At 40.7% G+C, this 15,508-nt stretch overlaps 1 protein-coding gene across 1 annotated transcript in view; it reads right to left on the bottom strand.

Moving 5' to 3' along the window:
- The window catches only part of LOC131496946 (uncharacterized), a 120,766-nt gene that overhangs the window by 53,777 nt on the left and 51,481 nt on the right, over positions 1 to 15,508 (bottom strand). The window contains exons 20-21 of the mRNA XM_058702823.1: positions 1,125 to 1,178; positions 568 to 672 (exon numbers count right to left, since the gene is read on the bottom strand). Of these exons, the coding sequence (XP_058558806.1) occupies positions 568 to 672; positions 1,125 to 1,178 (159 nt within the window). The remainder of the gene's footprint in view (positions 1 to 567; positions 673 to 1,124; positions 1,179 to 15,508) is intronic.

Here is a 15,508-nt window from a genome sequence, read left to right on the forward strand (position 1 = left end):
AGTTAGAAACTCAACTGACTGAGCCACCCAGGCACCCCTCTTTTTAAAAATTTTAATTCCAGTATAGTTAATGTACAGTTATATTAGTTTCAGGTGTACAGTATAGTGATTCACGAATTCTATACATCATCCAGTGCTCATCATGACAAGTGCCTTCCTTTAACCCCATGGAATGCCATTTTTTTTTCCCTGAAGAATTTCTATGCATTTTTGACAAGTCTTCCTCTGATTCTTTACCTGGTGAACTTAGCTTTTCCCTTCCTCAGGATCTTACTGAATGCATTTTTTAGTATTATAGCACAACCGCATAGTGGTACGATGGCCTGTCAGCATGTGAGACTCCTTACTAGGTGGTGAACTCCTAGAGGACAGAGAACCATCATCTTCATTTTTATATTCCTAATAGCTTATGTATATTAGGCACTCAATAAAGTCCACTGCAGGAATTGATGAATTCCTGAGGATTGTGTCTCTTTCTTTATGTTTTTTAATGTTTCTGCACACTCTAAACATGCTCTCAGAAATTCTCACATACAAATGCAAAGTTTCACCGTAGGAGCAGCTCACCATCAGCAGGCAGGTTGCTGAGCAGGTCCAAGTACTCCTCTTCTTCCAGGTCAAAGCTCATATTTTTCATGAAGAGTCCTAACTGATTAACATTAAGCTCCACTCCTTAGGGAAACAAAGGATGGAAGTGAGAAGGGCAAACGATAATGATAAAGTGAAAAATGCTAGGCGTGTCCATGCATTAATTGGAGGGACAACAATCAAAGGAACAATAAATTTGCTTAAATGAAAAGAGCTAGCATGGGAATCAGGAACAGAACCTGCTCTTCATTGTTGTCCAGAAGACTTGACTGTAGCTCTCAGGAAACATTTATAAGGAGAGAAATAAAGAATTGGCAAGTCTGATGAAGACAGTCTTTCTAATTCCTCTCTGGAAATAGGACTTGGAATGATAGAGACAAAAGTAATTCCTTCAAAGGTAGTTATGTTAAAAATAGTAAATGATGAGACAAAAATTTGTTAGATTGACAAATTTGTCACCACCAAAAATAAATGTGGTTTTTAAAATGTAAATACGAAACATAAGGAATCTCAATTTTACCTGACTGCTCACTCACCTTTGAGAGACCTTATGCCATCCAGCAACTTATGCTTATACAACTTTCCAGCAGCTGTAAGATAGGGCACAATACAGTAATTCGTATGGGAACCTGTTGTAATAATTCAAAACCTAGAAATTTCAGAAAGAACAATTCTTATAGTTTTACTCATTTTTCCCCCGTTTATATCCCAACTTAAGAGTTAGACCAATAGAGGGGCGCCTGGGTGGCGCAGTCGGTTAAGCGTCCGACTTCAGCCAGGTCACGATCTCGCGGTCCGTGAGTTCGAGCCCCGCGTCAGGCTCTGGGCTGATGGCTCAGAGCCTGGAGCCTGTTTCCGATTCTGTGTCTCCCTCTCTCTCTGCCCCTCCCCCGTTCATGCTCTGTCTCTCTCTGTCCCAAAAATTAAAAAAAAAAAAAAAAAAAAAAAAAAAAGAGTTAGACCAATAGAAAAAGCTCTCAAGAGATTAAGTCTACACACTTCTTAAAAAATGTTTATTTACTTTTGGGAGAGAAAGAGAGAGAGAGCACGTGTGGAGAGGGGCAGAGAGAGACGGAGACACAGAATCTGAAGCAGACTCCAGGCTCTGAGCTGTCAGCACAGAGCCTGATCCGGGGCTCAAACTCATGATCCGTGAGATCACAACCTGAGCCGAAGTCTAATGCTCGACTGACTGAGCCACCTAGGTGCCCTGTACCCACTTTCTGATTTGACAGTTGAAACAATTATTAGTGGTGTCTTTCCATACCTTTCCCAGTCTCTCTTTTCATCTACTTCTCATTTTCTCCTTTTTTTGCTTAAGATCACACATATTAATGCTCGCAGGGATAAGAGTAGATACTAGTGGGACTCATGAGTGAAGACATGGATGATTTCTGAGCTAAAAAAAACCTGACAACCATGACAGGACTTCTTTGAATATTAGTAATGAGTATTTCTACATGTTTTCCACGTGACATCACATAGATGTTGTTTTAGATATTTTCATTGACAAGCCCATGAAAATGACTCTTCTGCAAGGTAATCCCTCAGTGAGATGTCCTGTGCTGCCAACACAGATGTTGTATTTTACAAAAATTCAAACATGGATTTCTATTCCCACATAGGTGGTGGACTAGCATGAATATCTGGTTCCTTCCCCACAAATCAACCCTGAAGAAACTGAAGTCTGAGCAGCATCTAAGCACTACCCTTAAACCCAACTGGCTGATGTTCACTGGAGCCTGACCTTACACCCTTCCCTAAAGCATATTTTCAAACATAGTAATGATGCCCCAAGAGAACAAGGACTCACAGGACAGGACCAAAGTAGCCAGTCATCTGAGGAATATAACTACTTCAAAAACAAACAAGCAAGCAAGCAAACAAACAAACAAACTGAATAATGTATATCATTTGAATAAGAATTATCGGAATAAAAGGACCAGGAATTTAAAATAAGCATGACAGATATACTTAAGGAGAGAAGATATTAGCAAAATATAAAAAGAACAAGAAAATATGAAAAGAATCAATGGAAATATTAGGTATAAAACATTTGGTATAAAAACAATTTTAATTTTTTTAATGTTTATTTTTGAGAGAGAGCACAAATAGGGGAGTGGCAGAGAGAGAAAGAGAGAGAGAGAGAGAGAGAATCCTAAGCAGGCTCTGTTCTGTCAGCATGGAGCCAGATGAGGGGCTCAAACCCATGAACTATGAGATCATGACCTGAGGGGAAGCCGAATGCTCAACCAAGTGAGCCACTCAGGCTCCCAGGACACCCAGGCACCTCTGCTATAAAAAAGTTTAAATAAAGAAACACAGCGGATGAGATAGAGTACAAAGGAAATATCTAAAAAATTAATTAGTGGGTAGTTTGATCAGATTGAAGAATTCTCTCAGAGGGCAGCAGACAAGGATAAAGAGGTGGAAAATGGAAAATTATAAGATATGCCTATGGAAGTAGCAGTGCTAATCTCTGGGTAACAAGAGTTCCAAAGGAGAGAAAAAAAATGGTAAGGAGAAACTATTTGATGAAATAATAATTTAAAATCTCCAGGATTAAAGAAAGATGACTTTATATTAAAATAGCTCATATAGATTTAAATAGAAGACGGAAAATTCCAACCTAGATATACGTTATAGCAACTTTAATAATATCAAATAAAAAGAAAATTCTAAAACTCTTCAGAGAAAAAAGAAGGAGACCTATAAAGGAAGAAAAACCAGATTGACATCAGATTTCTCAACAATAATTCTAGATGCTGAAAGGCAATGGAGTAAAATTAATGGAGAAATATTAAAAGGGCTTCGAACTTAAATACAAATTGTTATTTAAGCATGAGGGCATAACCAAAATATTCCCAAGGACTCAAGGTTTATGATTCATCACACAGAGACCCATATTGAAAACTTTTTAAAAAGAAAGTACTCTGGGGTACCTGGGTGGCTCAGTCGGTGAAGCACTTGACTTCAGCTCAGGTCATGATCTCACAGTTGGTGAGTTCAAGCCCCCCATTGGGCTCTGTGCTGATAGCTCAGAGCCTGGATGGAGCCTCTTTCAGATTCTGTGTCTCCCTCTCTCTCTGCCCCTCCCCCCATTGTGCTCTTTCTGTCTCTCAAAACTAAATAAACATTAAAAAAATTTAAAAAAAGGGCAGTACTCAATAAGTAAAACAAATCTAGGAGTTGTTACAAGAGGTATGGAAGGGAAAAATGACCAAATATCTGGTGAAGTATATTGATTTTTTTTAAAGTCAGGAGAAAAAAGAGAAAGAATATTATCCATAGTAACCCTGACTTAAATCCTAGTTAAATACCAACATAATTGGTATAGCAAGCAAGGTAAGTTGACAAATAGGACATGAGAGTATACTAAAATCCTTGTCTTATTTGGGAGACAGATGAATTTAAGAAATCAGTGAGGTAAGTGGCCATGAATATGGGTCTTAAGGACAACCACTATAATTTTTCAACCTGTAGAATAAAACTTAATGAATCTAATGGGAAATATAAAGACAGAAAAAAGTAATAAGAATACTGTAAATGGAAACTATGGAATATTATAGCAGAACCATGTCCTATAAACAGTAATTATGAAGGAATTTATTAAGGAATTTAACTCAACAATTATAAAATATAGACTCTTAGATGATATTAAAAAATAAAACCAAACAGTATATTGTCTACAAGTGACATAACAAACAGACAGTAAAACTTGAAAACAAAAGCATGGATATGAACCAAAAGAAAGCCAGAGTAACAGTACTATACCTGACAAAATAGGATTTAAGGCAAAATATATATCACAAGGGACAAAGAAGGATGTTCTCTTTTTTTTTTTTTTTTTTTTTTAATTTTTTTTTTCAACGTTTTTTATTTATTTTTGAGACAGAGAGAGACAGAGCATGAACGGGGGAGGGGCAGAGAGAGAGGGAGACACAGAATCGGAAACAGGCTCCAGGCTCCGAGCCATCAGCCCAGAGCCTGACGCGGGGCTCGAACTCACGGACCGCGAGATCGTGACCTGGCTGAAGTCGGACGCTTAACCGACTGCGCCACCCAGGCGCCCCGAAGGATGTTCTCTTAATGGTGTCTTATAAGTCCTTAGGCCTTCTTTATTCCTTTTCATTTTCTGTCCATTTTGCTCCTCTAATTAGATAATTTCAAATGATCTTTCTTCAGGTTCACTGATTCTTTCTTCTGCTTGTGCCAGCTGGGTTCCTTAAGTTTTTAAGCTCATTATTGAATTCTTCAGTTCAGTTATTTTATTTTTCAGCTCCAAAATTTGTTTGGTTCATTTTTACATTTTTCATCTCTATGCTGAATTTCTCATTTTGTTCTTGTATTGTTTTCATTATTTAAATTGTTTATTTGACTTCTCTTGTAGCTCTCTGAGTGTCTTTAGAACAATTATTTTGAATTCTTTGTTAGGTAATTTGTGTATCTCCATTTCTTTGGGGTCAGTTACTGGAAGTTTACTGTGTTCCTTTGGTGGTATCATGTTTCCCTGATTCTTCATGATCCCAATAGACTTGTGTGTGTCTGTGCATTTAAAGAAGCAGTCTCCTATACTTTATATGGACTGTTTTCAGTAAGGAAAGACCTTCACCCATCTTTAGGGATACACCAGAGTTGTTGCGGCTCTGGGACTAGTGGTACCTAATGCCAAGAGTGGAGATATGTGTTGACTCCAGGTCTGGGGGTATATGGTGTCTTGTCTGCTCACATTCCTGGGGTCCATGACATGAGCAACTCCATGTTCCTTAGTGAGAGCTATGGGGGATCCACAGTGGTTTCAAGGGCTTTTGGGGTCCTCAGTAGCACCTCCAGGTCCAGTGGCTAGGGAACAGGACAGGTGGCAGTGGTGGCTGGAGTTAGTGGTTTGTACATACTCAGCTGTGGGGCCTCACTGCAGGTGAGCCAGGGCTGGCTGCAGACATACTCATAGTAACGTGGGTGGCTGGCTTCTGCGAACACAAAAATCTGTGGAGCGAAAATCTTAGTGGCAAAATCTGCAGGAAATCTGTAGTGGCTGTGTTGACATTTGCTTTCTTCAGTAGTGAAAGCTATTGGGGTCCTCTGTGGAGCAGTGTGCTGGGGTCTGTAATGAGGTCCTCAGTGATGAAAGCTGGGGGTAACTTTCGTATTTGCAAGGGCTATTGAAGTCATCAGCAGCAAAAATTGCTGGGGCCATTTGCAGATGAGGCCACTGGGAACTGTGGTTGCTCCCACTATGAACAGATAATGGTTTCCCTTTCCCTTCTTCCCTGTTCTTAGACATCTCTAGATGTCTTACCTTTGTTGTCACCAGGTGGAGTGAAACGTAAGCAGGTCCTTTGTGCAGTGCCCCAAAGGCTTGGAAAGTTTGTCACTTACTCCATTCTCCTTTTCCTAGGAGGGGAACTCTTTTGGGCTGGGAAGTTTCCTCTCTGCACTGAGCAATGTTGGCCTAAGGGTGATGCAGGCAAAATGAAGCTGCTCTTCACCACTCTTTTTGTGTGGTTATTCATGGGTTTTCTTGATCCACTGTATTGCTTCAGGTTTTTAAGTGGACTCCTGAGCTCTCCCAGAGCTAATTTTGTTTGTGGATAGCTGTCTAATTGTTGATCTTTGTTGGGGGAAGGAGGCTAGGGTCTCCTACTCTGCCACCTTGGTGACATCTCTCCCCCAAGTAGTTTTTAAGAAATGATATTAACTTATAAAATTTTTTTAATGTTTATTTATTTTTGAGAGGGAGAGACAGACAGACAGAAAGACATGAGCCGGGGAGAGGCAGAGTGAGAGGGAGACACAGAATCTGAAGCAGGCTCCAGGCTCTGAGCTGTCAGCACAGAGCCCGACATGGGGCTTGGACTCATGAACCATGAGATCATGACCTGAGCTGAAGTCAGATGCTTAACTGACTGAGCCACCCAGGCACCCCTAGAAATGATATTAACTTAAAAACAATGTTTACTTATTTATTTTTTTAAGAGAGACACAGAGAGAGAGAGAGAGAGAGAGAGAGAGAGCGCGCAAGCAAGCCAGGGAGGGGCAGAGAGAAAGGGAGAGAGAAATCCCAAGCAGGTTCTCCACTGTCAGTGCACAGCCTGAGGCGTGGCTCAATCTCATGAACTGTGAGATCATGACCTGAACTGAAACCAACAGACACTTAACTGACTGAGCCACCCAGGTGCCCCCAAAATGGTATTTACGTAGGAATTTTTTTCTGAACCTTTGCTCAGAAAATGTCTTATTTTGTGACATATCAGATAAAGGGTTACTATCCAAAATCTATAAAGAACTTACCAAACTCACACCCCGCAAATAAATAAACCAGTGAAGAAATGGGCAAAAGACATGAAAAGACACTTTTCCAAAGAAGACATCCAGATGGCTAACAGATACATAAAAAGACACTCAACATCACTCATCATCAGGGAAATACAAATCAAAACCACAATGAGGTATAACCTCACACCTGTCAGAATGGCTAACATTAACAACTCAGGAAACAATAGATTTTGGTGAGGATGCAGAGAAAGAGGAACACTTTTGCACTGCTGGTGGGAACGCAAACTGGTGCAGCCACTGGGGAATACAGTATGGAGGCACCTCAAAAAATTAAAAATAGAACTACCCTATGAATGTATAAAGAAAATGTGGTATATAGGGAAGATGGCGGCGTAGGAGGACGCTGGGCTCACCGCGCGTCCTGCTGATCACTTAGATTCCACCTACACCTGCCTAAAGAACCCAAAAAACCGCCAGAGGATTAGCAGAACGGAGTCTCCAGAGCCAAGCGCCGACGAGAGGCCCACGGAAGAGGGTAGGAAGGGCGGCGAGGCGGTGCGCGCTCCACGGACTGGCGGGAGGGAGCCTGGGCAGAGGGGCGGCTCGCCGGCCAAGCAGAGCCCCCGAGTCGGGCTGGCAAAAGCGGAGGGGCCGGACGGACTGTGTTCCGACAGCAAGCGCGACTTAGCGTCTGGGAGGTCATAAGTTAACAGCTCTGCTCAGAAAGCGGGAAGGCTGGAGGACAAAGGGAGGGAGAGCTGCTGAGCCCCTGGACGGCAGAGCTCAGCTTGGCGGGGAACAAAGGCGCTCGCCAGCGCCATCTCCCCCGCCCATCCCCCAGCCCAAATCCCAAAGAGAACCAGTTCCTGCCAGGGAACTTGCTCGCTCTGCACAAACACCCAACTCTGTGCTTCTGTGGAGCCAAACCTCCGGCAGCGGATCTGACTCCCTCCCGCTGCCACAGGGCCCCTCCTGAAGTGGATCACCTAAGGAGAAGTGAGCCAAGCCTGCCCCTCCTGCCACCGTGCACCTTGCCTACCCACCCCAGCTAATACGCCAGATCCCCAGCACCACAAGCCTGGCAGTGTGCAAGTAGCCCAGACGGGCCACGCCACCCCACAGTGAATCCCGACCCTAGGAGAGGGGAAGAGAAGGCACACACCAGTCTCACTGTGGCCCCAGCGGTGGGCTGGGGGCAGACATCAGGTCGGACTGCGGCCCCGCCCACCAACTCCAGTTATACACCACAGCACGGGGGAAGTGCCCTGCGGGTCCTCACCACTCCAGGGACTATCCAAAATGACCAAACGGAAGAATTCCCCTCAGAAGAATCTCCAGGAAATAACAACAGCTAATGAACTGATCAAAAAGGATTTAAATAATATAACAGAAAGTGAATTTAGAACAATAGTCATAAAATTAATCGCTGGGCTTGAAAACAGTATACAGGACAGCAGAGAATCTCTTGCCACAGAGATCAAGGGACTAAGGAACAGTCACGAGGAGCTGAAAAACGCTTTAAACGAAATGCAAAACAAAATGGAAACCACGACGGCTTGGATTGAAGAGGCAGAGGAGAGAATAGGTGAACTAGAAGATAAAGTTATGGAGAAAGAGGAAGCTGAAAGAAAGAGAGATAAAAAAATCCAGGAGTATGAGGAGAAAATTAGAGAACTAAGTGATACACTAAAAAGAAATAATATACGCATAATTGGTATCCCAGAGGAGGAAGAGAGAGGGAAAGGTGCTGAAGGGGTACTTGAAGAAATTATAGCTGAGAACTTCCCTGAACTGGGGAAGGAAAAAGGCATTGAAATCCAAGAGGCACAGAGAACTCCCTTCAGACGTAACTTGAATCGATCTTCTGCACGACATATCATAGTGAAACTGGCAAAATACAAGGATAAAGAGAAAATTCTGAAAGCAGCAAGGGATAAACGTGCCCTCACATATAAAGGGAGACCTATAAGACTCGTGACTGATCTCTCCTTTGAAACTTGGCAGGCCAGAAAGGCTTGGCACGATATCTTCAGTGTGCTAAACAGAAAAAATATGCAGCCGAGAATCCTTTATCCAGCAAGTCTGTCATTTAGAATAGAAGGAGAGATAAAGGTCTTCCCAAACAAACAAAAACTGAAGGAATTTGTCACCACTAAACCAGCCCTACAAGAGATCCTAAGGGGGATCCTGTGAGACAAAGTACCAGAGACATCGCTACAAGCATGAAACCTACAGACATCACAATGACTCTAAACCCATATCTTTCTATAATAACACTGAATGTAAATGGATTAAATGTGCCAACCAAAAGACATAGGGTATCAGAATGGATAAAAAAACAAGACCCATCTATTTGCTGTCTACAAGAGACTCATTTTAGATCTGAGGACACCTTTAGATTGAGAGTGAGGGGATGGAGAACTATTTATCATGCTACTGGAAGCCAAAAGAAAGCTGGAGTAGCCATACTTATATCAGACAAACTAGACTGTAAATTAAAGGCTGTAACAAGAGATGAAGAAGGGCATTATATAATAATTACAGGGTCTATCCATCAGGAAGAGCTAACAATTATAAATGTCTATGCGCCGAATACCGGAGCCCCCAGATATATAAAACAATTACTCATAAACATAAGCAACCTTATTGATAAGAATGTGGTCATTGCAGGGGACTTTAACACCCCACTTACAGAAATGGATAGATCATCTAGACACACAGTCAATAAAGAAACAAGGGCCCTGAATGATACATTGGATCAGATGGACTTGACAGATATATTTAGAACTCTGCTTCCCAAAGCAACAGAATATACTTTCATCTCGAGTGCACATGGAACATTCTCCAAGATAGATCATATACTGGGTCACAAAACAGCCCTTCATAAGTTTACAAGAATTGAAATCATACCATGCATACTTTCAGACCACAATGCTATGAAGCTTGAAATCAGCCACAGGAAAAAGTCTGGAAAACCTCCAAAAGCATGGAGGTTAAAGAACACCCTACTAACGAATGAGTGGGTCAACCAGGCAATTAGAGAAGAAATTAAAAAATATATGGAAACAAACGAAAATGAAAATACAACAATCCAAACGCTTTGGGACGCAGCGAAGGCAGTCCTGAGAGGAAAATACATTGCAATCCAGGCCTATCTCAAGAAACAAGAAAAATCCCAAATACAAAATCTAACAGCACACCTAAAGGAAATAGAAGCAGAACAGCAAGGGCAGCCTAAACCCAGCAGAAGAAGAGAAATAATAAAGATCAGAGCAGAAATAAACAATATAGAATCTAAAAAAACTGTAGAGCAGATCAACGAAACCAGGAGTTGGTTTTTTGAAAAAATAAACAAAATTGACAAACCTCTAGCCAGGTTCTCAAAAAGAAAAGGGAGATGACCCAAATAGATAAAATCATGAATGAAAATGGAATTATTACAACCAATCCCTCAGAGATACAAACAATTATCAGGGAATACTATGAAAAATTATATGCCAACAAATTGGACAACCTAGAAGAAATGGACAAATTCCTAAACACCCACACGCTTCCAAAACTCAATCAGGAGGAAATAGAAAGCTTGAACAGACCCATAACCAGCGAAGAAATTGAATCGGTTATCAAAAATCTCCCAACAAATAAGAGTCCAGGACCAGAGGGCTTCCCAGGGGAGTTCTACCAGACGTTTAAAGCAGAGATAATGCCTATCCTTCTCAAGCTATTCCAAGAAATAGAAAGGGAAGGAAAACTTCCAGACTCATTCTATGAAGCCAGTATTACTTTGATTCCTAAACCAGACAGAGACCCAGTAAAAAAAGAGAACTACAGGCCAATATCCCTGATGAATATGGATGCAAAAATTCTCAATAAGATACTAGCAAATCGAATTCAACAGCATATAAAAAGAAATATTCACCATGATCAAGTGGAATCCATTCCTGGGATGCAGGGCTGGTTCAACATTCGCAAATCGATCAACGTGATACATCACATTAACAAAAAAAAAGAGAAGAACGACATGATCCTGTCAATCGATGCAGAAAAGGCCTTTGACCAAATCCAGCACCCTTTCTTAATAAAAACCCTGGAGAAAGTCGGGATAGAAGGAACATACTTAAAGATCATAAAAGCCATTTATGAAAAGCCCACAGCTAACATCATCCTCAACGGGGAAAAACTGAGAGCTTTTTCCCTGAGATCAGGAACACGACAGGGATGCCCACTCTCACCGCTGTTGTTTAATATAGTGCTGGAAGTTCTAGCATCAGCAATCAGACAACAAAAGGAAATCAAAGGCATCAAAATTGGCAAAGATGAAGTCAAGCTTTCGCTTTTTGCAGATGACATGATATTATACATGGAAAATCCGATAGACTCCACCAAAAGTCTGCTAGAACTGATACATGAATTCAGCAAAGTTGCAGGATACAAAATCAATGTACAGAAATCAGTTGCATTCTTATACACTAACAATGAAGCAACAGAAAGACAAATAAAGAAACTGATCCCATTCACAATGGCACCAAGAAGCATAAAATACCTAGGAATAAATCTAACCAAAGATGTAAAAGATCTGTATGCTGAAAACTATAGAAAGCTTATGCAGGTAATTGAAGAAGATATAAAGAAATGGAAAGACATTCCCTGCTCATGGATTGGAAGAATAAATACTGTCAAAATGTCAATACTACCCAAAGCTATCTACACATTCAATGCAATACCAATCAAAATTGCACCAGCATTCTTCTTGAAACTAGAACAAGCAATCCTAAAATTCATATGGAACCACAAAAGGCCCCGAATAGCCAAAGTAATTTTGAAGAAGAAGACCAAAGCAGGAGGCATCACAATCCCAGACTTTAGCCTCTACTACAAAGCTGTCATCATCAAGACAGCATGGTATTGGCATAAAAACAGACACATAGACCAATGGAATAGAATAGAAACCCCAGAACTAGACCCACAAACGTATGGCCAACTCATCTTTGACAAAGCAGGAAAGAACATCCAATGGAAAAAAGACAGTCTCTTTAACAAATGGTGCTGGGAGAACTGGACAGCAACATGCAGAAGGTTGAAACTAGACCACTTTCTCACACCATTCACAAAAATAAACTGAAAATGGATAAAGGACCTGAATGTGAGACAGGAAACCATCAAAACCCTAGAGGAGAAAGCAGGAAAAGACCTCTCTGACCTCAGCCGTAGCAATCTCTTACTCGGCACATCCCCGAAGGCAAGGGAATTAAAAGCAAAAGTGAATTACTGGGGCCTTATGAAGATAAAAAGCTTCTGCACAGCAAAGGAAACAACCAACAAAACTAAAAGGCAACCAACGGAATGGGAAAAGATATTTGCAAATGACACATCGGACAAAGGGCTAGTATCCAAAATCTATAAAGAGCTCATCAAACTCCACACCCGAAAAACAAATAACCCAGTGAAGAAATGGGCAGAAAACATGAATAGACACTTCTCTAAAGAAGACATCTGGATGGCCAACAGGCACATGAAAAGATGTTCAACGTCGCTCCTCATCAGGGAAATACAAATCAAAACCACACTCAGATACCACCTCACGCCAGTCAGAGTGGCCAAAATGAACAAATCAGGAGACTATAGATGCTGGAGAGGATGTGGAGAAACGGGAACCCTCTTGCACTGTTGGTGGGAATGCAAATTGGTGCAGCCGCTCTGGAAAGCAGTGTGGAGGTTCCTCAGAAAATTAAAAATAGACCTACCCTATGACCCAGCAATAGCACTGCTAGGAATTTATCCAAGGGATACAGGAGTACTGATGCATAGGGGCACTTGTACCCCAATGTTTATAGCAGCACTCTCAACAATAGCCAAATTATGGAAAGAGCCTAAATGTCCATCAACTGATGAATGGAGAAAGAAATTGTGGTTTATATACACAATGGAATACTACGTGGCAATGAGAAAGAATGAAATATGGCCTTTTGTAGCAATGTGGATGGAACTGGAGAGTGTGATGCTAAGTGAAATAAGCCATACAGAGAAAGACAGATACCATATGGTTTCACTCTTATGTGGATCCTGAGAAACGTAACAGAAACCCATGGGGGAGGGGAAGGAAAAAAAAAAAAGAGGTTAGAGTGGGAGAGAGCCAAAGCATAAGAGACTGTTAAAAACTGAGAACAAACTGAGGGCTGATGGGGGGTGGGAGGGAGGGCAGGGTGGGTGATGGGTATTGAGGAGGGCACCTTTTGGGATGAGCACTGGGTGTTGTATGGAAACCAATTTGACAGTAAATTTCATATATTAAAAAATAAAAAAAATAATAAAATAAATAAATAAACTTAAAAATAAAATAAAAAAAAGAAAAAGTGGTATATATACACAATGGAATATTATTATGTCATCAAAAAGAATGAAATCTTGCCATTTGCAACAATGTGGATGGAACTAGAGTGTATCATTCTAAGCTAAATTAAGTCAAAGACATAGGATTTCACTCGTATGTGGAATTAAAGAAACAAAACACATGAACATAGTGGAAGGGAAAGAAAAATAAGATAAAAGCAGAAAGGTAGGCAAACCTTAAGAGACTCTTAAATACAGAGAACAAACTGAGGGTTGCTGGATGGATATTGGCGGGAAAGTGTGCTAAATGGGTGATGGGCATTAAGGAAGGCACTTGGGATGAGCACTGGGTGTTATATGTAAGTGATGGATCACTAAATTCTACTCCTGAAAGCATTATTACACTATATGTTAACTAACTTGGATTTAAATAAAAAATAATTAATTAAAAAAAGAAAATGTCATATTTTGAAATATGTGAGGATATGAATTTTATTCTCATACTTGATTGATAGGTTAGCTGGATATAGAATTCTAGGTTGGAAACAAATTTTATAATAATTTTCAAGGTATTACACAATTGTCTTTCATCTTCAAGAGTTGTGGAGAAGTCCAATACCATTCACATACCTCCAACTTTCTATGTGACCTGCTTATTTCTCTTTGGAAACTTTTATAATTTTGTTATTTCTGGTGTTCTGATTATTTTACAACCTACTCTGATGTGAATCTTTTTCTTTCTTTTCTTTTTTTTTTAGTTTAATTATTTTTGAAAGAGAGAGAGAGAGAGCAAGCAAGCAAGCGAGCATGAGTGAGTGAAGAACAGAGAATGGGAAACAGAGAATCCCAAGCAGGCTCTGCACTGACAGTGCAGATGTGGGGCTCCATCTCATGAACCATGAGATCACGACCTGAGCCAAATTCCAAGAGTTAGTTGCTTAACTGACCGAGCCATGTAGGAGCCTCGGGTGTGGATCTTTTCCTATTCTTTGGAGTGGTAGGTACTTGGTGAGCCTTTTCAGCCTTGAGTCACATTCTTTCAGATTTGAAGACATTTTTTTAGCAGGATTTATTTTACAGTTTGTTCCTCTATTTTCTTTGTTTCCTCTTTTTGGGACTCCTTCTATTATTCAGTTGTCGGAGTTGTCAGACTGATTTTCTTATTTTTTTTTCTATTTTCTATCTTTTTTTTTGTATTTTTGTTCCAATTTCCAAATTCATCTTCCAGCCCAATGAATTTCTAAATTTTTAGCACTTTTTTTTCCCAAAGAGCTTTTTTCTTTAAAAAAAAGTTTATTTTGAGAGAGAGAGTTTGAGAGAGAGAGAGAGAGAGAGAGAGAGAGAGAGAGAGAGAGAGAGAGAGAGAGAATATATGCAAGCTAGGGAGGGGTAGAGAGACAGGGAGAGAGAGAATCCCAAGCAGGCTCCACATTCAGCATGGAGCCTGACATGAGGTTCTATCTCACCAACTACGAGATCATGACCTGAACTGAAATCAAGAGTCAGCTGCTTAACTGAGTGTGCCACCCAGGTGCACCTCCAAAAGAGCTTTAAAAAAAAACTTTTAGAGTGCTCCTTTTTTTTCAATTAAAAAAATTTTTTTAATGTTTTTATTTATTTTTGAGAGAGAGAGAGAAAGAGACCAAGCCCAAGTGGGGAAGGGACAGAGAGAGGGTGTGACACAGAATCCAAAGCAGGCTCCAGGCTGTGAGCTGTCAACACAGAGCCTGATGCAGGGCTTAAACTTGTGAACCACGAAATCATGATCTGAGCTGAAGTCAGATGCCTAACCCACTGAGCCCCCCAGGAGCCCCGTTAAAATTTTTTTTTTAATGTTTACTTATTATTGAGAAACAGAGACAGCATGTGAGCTGTGAGATCATGACCTGAGCCAAAGTTGGACGCTTAACTGACTGAGCCATCCTGGCGCCCCATAGCGTGCTCCTTTTTCATAGTGTGTCCTAGCTTGTTGCACAGCCTCCTTTTCTTGTTTCGTTAACTAGGGCTTTTCTCATCTTTCTGAAGATATTAGTTAAAATTGTTTTTAATTATTTTTCTGCTTTCTCCCTTGAGTATAGTAGTCTCCCCTTATCTTCAGTTTCACTTTCCCTGGTTTCAGTTACCTGTGTCAACTGTGGTCTGGAAGCAGATGACCTTCCTTCTGATGTATTATCCAAAGGTCAATAGTAGCCTAATGCTAATCACAATGCCTCCATAGTTCATTTCACTTCATCTAATCATGTAGGCATTTTATCATCTCACATCATCACAAGAAGAAGAGTGAACACAGTACAATAAGATATTGAGAGAGACA

This window comes from Neofelis nebulosa, chromosome 16, assembly GCF_028018385.1.
Source record: "Neofelis nebulosa isolate mNeoNeb1 chromosome 16, mNeoNeb1.pri, whole genome shotgun sequence".
Lineage (NCBI taxonomy): Eukaryota > Metazoa > Chordata > Mammalia > Carnivora > Felidae > Neofelis > Neofelis nebulosa.